The sequence below is a fragment of the Triticum aestivum genome, chromosome 1A (genome assembly GCF_018294505.1).
Source record: "Triticum aestivum cultivar Chinese Spring chromosome 1A, IWGSC CS RefSeq v2.1, whole genome shotgun sequence".
NCBI lineage: Eukaryota > Viridiplantae > Streptophyta > Magnoliopsida > Poales > Poaceae > Triticum > Triticum aestivum.
Window position 1 is genome coordinate 548,941,551 of NC_057794.1, and position 4,760 is coordinate 548,946,310.

Consider the following 4,760-nt stretch of genomic DNA (forward strand, 5'->3'; position numbering starts at 1 on the left):
AAGATGAAATATTTGTGAAATTGACTTGAAATATGCAAGATTGGTATACTGGAATATTGTCCAACGTCTGCAAGTATTAAGTAATAAACCAGAGCATTGCAGAGAATGATGCTAATCCATCAGAGCACGAGGGGTGCATTGTCATTGTACCGATGCACTCCACCATCCTTTGAACCACGTCCTTGTCGCATACGTCATTTAATTAGGACATTAAGGAACATACTTAAAAAATAACGATTACGAATGTAGACGCACACAACGACACAACGCCTACTGAAAAATGGGTTGGAGTTGTGGAGTTTCAAGATTGACGAAGTCACCACGGGCACTCCACTATCGACAGAAATGTCACCTCCTACTGAAACAATAGTTTGCATTAATGAGACACCAAAGCATCAGCTGAGATTTGATTGCTGGTGGGCTAGGGATACCACCAGCCTCCTAACCATATATCCACTGGTTGGTTCTCTAAAGAAAGTGTGTTGAAACTATTTAAAATCGAGGATATAATTCATTTCCACTACACAGTAATAGTCTGTTGTGAGGTCCGAAGTAGGCGCCGATCACCGCTTTACTAGTTCAAGATATCGTGAAGTGTAGAAACCCTACATGCTAATTATTGTAGGTACTCCCTCCGTTCCAAAATTATTGTAGTGGTTTTGGTTTAAAATTTGAACTAAAACCACGACAATAGTTTTGGAACAGAGGGAGTAATATTCATCTGTCTAACTGTTCCTAACTTGAGTTGCCATATAAGCACCCAAGGTTCACTTACAGTTTATTAAACTACAATGGTAATTAAACAGTAGTTTGCCATGATACAGTTCTTACCGTGTTTATCGTACATGTGAGCAAGAAAATATTTAAGAGCGTCATAACACAACATCATAATAGAAGCAAAATTACAGAGCTAGCAATTCCTGTCCTTCACTAATTTATCCATGCAAAATTACAGAGTTAGCAATTCCTGTCCATAAATACATGTAGCTGCATGCCTCAATCCACCCCGCACAACCTTATAAAAGATGTCCCTAAAATACAAGCAAAATTATAGAGCTACCTATATATTCCTGTCCATAAAATACGTCTATGCGTCCATCCACATACTTCATGGAGAAATACACTGCAATATCTGCCGAGCCATTCACAACACTAGAGTGAACGCTGTCACTATGCTTTCAGAATTCCTTTGCCCTAGTACACTTCAAGCCTAGGTTCAGGGGTGCTCAGTTTTTTCACGAACTTTCAGAAACATTGCATGCCAATGCATTAGTAAAACTGAACGAAAATGACTCTTTGTACAACTTTGGGGCTGGCCGGCGTTCAACCATACAAGCAAACGGGCTCTCCGAACAGACAGCATGATCACGATGGTCGATGGACCATAAGAAAATGAGAGCATAAGTTGCCATCACGAAGAGCGACCTCTGACTAAGTAACGCCCAAGTATTCATCGTTCTCATTTCTCATGGAGCAACACACAGGCTACATCCAGGACATGAAGCAAGCGGGCAGATCAAACCATTTCCCCAAAGATCCTTGTAATTTACACCATGATGTTACAATTTGAACCACCCATTATGTGTGCAGTTCACCGCAGTTGCCTTGATATATGGCTACAACTCGCAGCTAGCGAGCGCCAACGCCTCACTTGCCGGGGACAAAGTTTGTGGCAAACGCCCATGCGTTGTTGTTGACAGGGTCGGAGAGGTGGTCAGCGAGGTTCTCGAGTGGGCCCTTGCCGGTGACGATGGCCTGCACGAAGAAGCCAAACATAGAGAACATGGCGAGGCGACCGTTCTTGACTTCCTTCACCTTGAGCTCCGCGAATGCCTCTGGATCGTCAGCCAAGCCCAGTGGGTCGAAGCTGCCCCCGGGGTAGAGTGGGTCGACTACCTCACCGAGTGGGCCGCCAGCAATGCGGTACCCCTCAACAGCGCCCATGAGCACGACTTGGCATGCCCAGATAGCAAGGATGCTTTGTGCGTGCACGAGGCTGGGGTTGCCCAGGTAGTCGAGGCCACCCTCGCTGAAGATCTGGGAACCGGCCTTGAACCATACCGCCTCGCCGAACTTGACGCCGTTGCGTGCAAGAAGCTCGGGGAAGACACATCCAAGCGCACCGAGCATGGCCCACCGGCAGTGGATCACCTCGAGCTCCCGGTTCTTGGCAAAGGTCTCGGGGTCGGCCGAGAGCCCGGCGGTGTCCCATCCGTAGTCGCCGGGGAACTCGCCGGTCAAGTAGCTCGGGGGCTCTCCGGAAAGCGGGCCAAGGTAGAGCACACGGTCGGCACCGTACCATGGGCTACCTGATGAAACCGGCTTGGCCTTTGCAGCGGTCTTGCGCATAGTGACACGGGCCTCACCAAAGAGAGCTGATGAAGCCACGTTCTTCACCGACTTGCCGGCGAAGGTCGAGGAGAGGGACATGGTGGTGGTCGCCATTGCGCTGCTAAGGTGGGAGGTGTATTGTGTGTTCTCCAAACAATGAAAACTGAAGAGTGTGGAGATGGTTTGAGACGTGTGGAGGATGGAGCTATTTAAGGAACTGGAGCTAACATAGGGGATTGTGCTCTGGTCTGTGTGTGTGTGTACCGACAAGATAGATATAGACAGGGAAAAAATCGTGATCTTCGATGCTATTGGTGCAGCAGGGATCTCGTCATCCCTCAGGACGTGGCAACTTGAGACCCAGAGAAAGGAGATATGTTGTGGCTAGGCCTAGGGATCTTGTTGGAGAATGGAGACGTGTGATTGGATGATGGATCACATGTTGATTCTCACATCATCAGCTAGCTCACGGTCTGCATGCAACGTGGCAGTAAACTTGTCTCTGATGAAGTAGGCGGCGCAAGTGTGGTCAAGAAAGTGATGGCAATTTTAGGCCATACGATCATTATTTATTTCTTTATTACTTTCTTTGCTGGTGAACTATACATGAAAGCCTCAACATCCGAGAATACGCCATGTAAAAATAAAAGTTCGCCTCTTTTACTCCTACTAGAATAAAGGCATTACCAAAATGAGCCACGTCTTGAAAAACAAGAACATGTTAAGTGTGATTTTTTTAACTAAAGAGTAAATAACACCAAAGGCAAACACAAACTTGTCCACAGAGAGCATCAATTGCCACAGCGTTATTTTGACATCTTAGAGCATCACTAACTGAATTCTCAAAAACGCTTAACTCTTCAAAGGATTTCATGTTAAAGAGTTAAGTTGTAGCTAACCAAACCCTCAAACGGTTAACTCAAAAGTTTAAGAAGTTAAGCCTCGAAAGTTTCCCAATTAGCGTAAATTTGAGCGCCTCAAAGTTTCAACAAAAGATTCTCGTTGCTCCTCTCGTGCCCGCGGCGCCTCCTCTTCCTGCCCCCGCCATTGCAGGCACCAGATAGCCACTGCAGGCCCGGACACCCCAATTGCATCGGGAATGGAACCGCCCACCACCTTTGCACCATAGGCGACTCCTCCCGCCAGCGTTACACCACCAGCGTAAATGAATGCGGCAAGGATATGGCTCGGAACGAAGACCACCATGCTCTTTGTCACGCCGTCCACGAAGGTCGGCCGCAAGGCTACGCCGTCACAAAGACAACCGGCCCCCCTTTAGTTGCTTCAGCCAACGGCAAGCGGATGAAGAAGCCAGGCGGGCAAGGCCCTCGATAAGGTGACAACAAAGAAGAGGGATAAGTCATCAACTTCGTAGTCATTGGGGAATCAGAGTGGCCGGGGAACGGTGGCGGTGGTTCCATCCCAATCGTCCTATGCTACTACAAGAGGAGGTTGGGGCGGAGGGAGTCGTCATGGGGTTCGGATCGTTAGTGTCGTTGTCGCCTTAGATGGGGGAGAGCAGAGAAGTCGCTCTCGAGCCATCGCCTTTGCATCCGCATGGGAACCACGCAAACACTCATCATCCCTAGCTACCTAATGGGTCGGTCCCTTAGGCCGAATACTCCAATCAACCAATATATTGTGTTTCAGCCGCCAGAGTAGCGTCTCCTTAGGAGAGCCAGCCCACGAAACACAAACGAGGCGCCTAGATCAGATCAGACGGCCAGATCAGAAAAATGTACGGTCCAGGTGTCTGAAGGCGTGAGAGACTAGGGATTAGGTTCAGTTTTACCGTCCTAAATTCCAACTAAAAATAAGAATAATTAGCCTCAAAAAGAGTTACTTTTGTGTACCAAATTGTGTCATCCACTACATAGACAACAATTGAAAGGCCGTCTACTAGACAACCACAGGTACCGGCCCAACATGGCGAAGCCGACCGCATGCAACCGCCAAGGCTATATATCGCCCTTTACTGATTTCTAATAAGAATCACCAATGGGCGGGCGCTAGCAGGCCCGCCCAACATTATAGCGTGCCACACGGTTTTTCTTTCTTTCGGTTTTCCACTGTTTGTAGGTTGTTTTCCTCAAGTTTTCTATAGCGCTTTTTTCAGTTTTTGGTTTCACTTTCATTTTTTCTTTGGTTTTTTGGTCTCTTCATCTGTTTTTTCTTTTACCTTTCTATTTTTTTCCTCGTTTTTCCGTGTTACTTTCTTGGTTTTTGTTTCTTTCTCTAGGTTTCACTGAGTTTCTCTGACTTTTTTTTGCTTTTGCCTTCTTTTCATTTTTCTTTTTTTCAACACATGTCTACATTTTTCATATGCATTGTATATTTTTCGTATACATTAGGAATATTGTTTTACACACGTTTAAAATCTTTCCAGTACATAATAAACATTATTTTAATATATATTTTGATTTCTAGTT

At 46.4% G+C, this 4,760-nt stretch overlaps 1 protein-coding gene across 1 annotated transcript; it reads right to left on the bottom strand.

The window, feature by feature from the left end:
- Positions 1-1,436: 1,436 nt before the first annotated feature.
- LOC123065889 (chlorophyll a-b binding protein of LHCII type 1-like) lies at positions 1,437-2,576 on the bottom strand. Its single transcript, XM_044489090.1, has one exon. It carries the CDS (start codon positions 2,443-2,445, stop codon positions 1,648-1,650), a length of 798 nt encoding a protein of 265 aa, XP_044345025.1. The 5' UTR covers positions 2,446-2,576; the 3' UTR covers positions 1,437-1,647.
- Between the last annotated feature and the right edge of the window lie 2,184 nt (positions 2,577-4,760).

What these genes read in the sequence shown, in the direction of transcription:
- LOC123065889 (XM_044489090.1), bottom strand. Translation starts at nt 2,445, where the DNA reads ATGGCGACCACCACCATGTCCCTCTCCTCGACCTTCGCCGGCAAGTCG.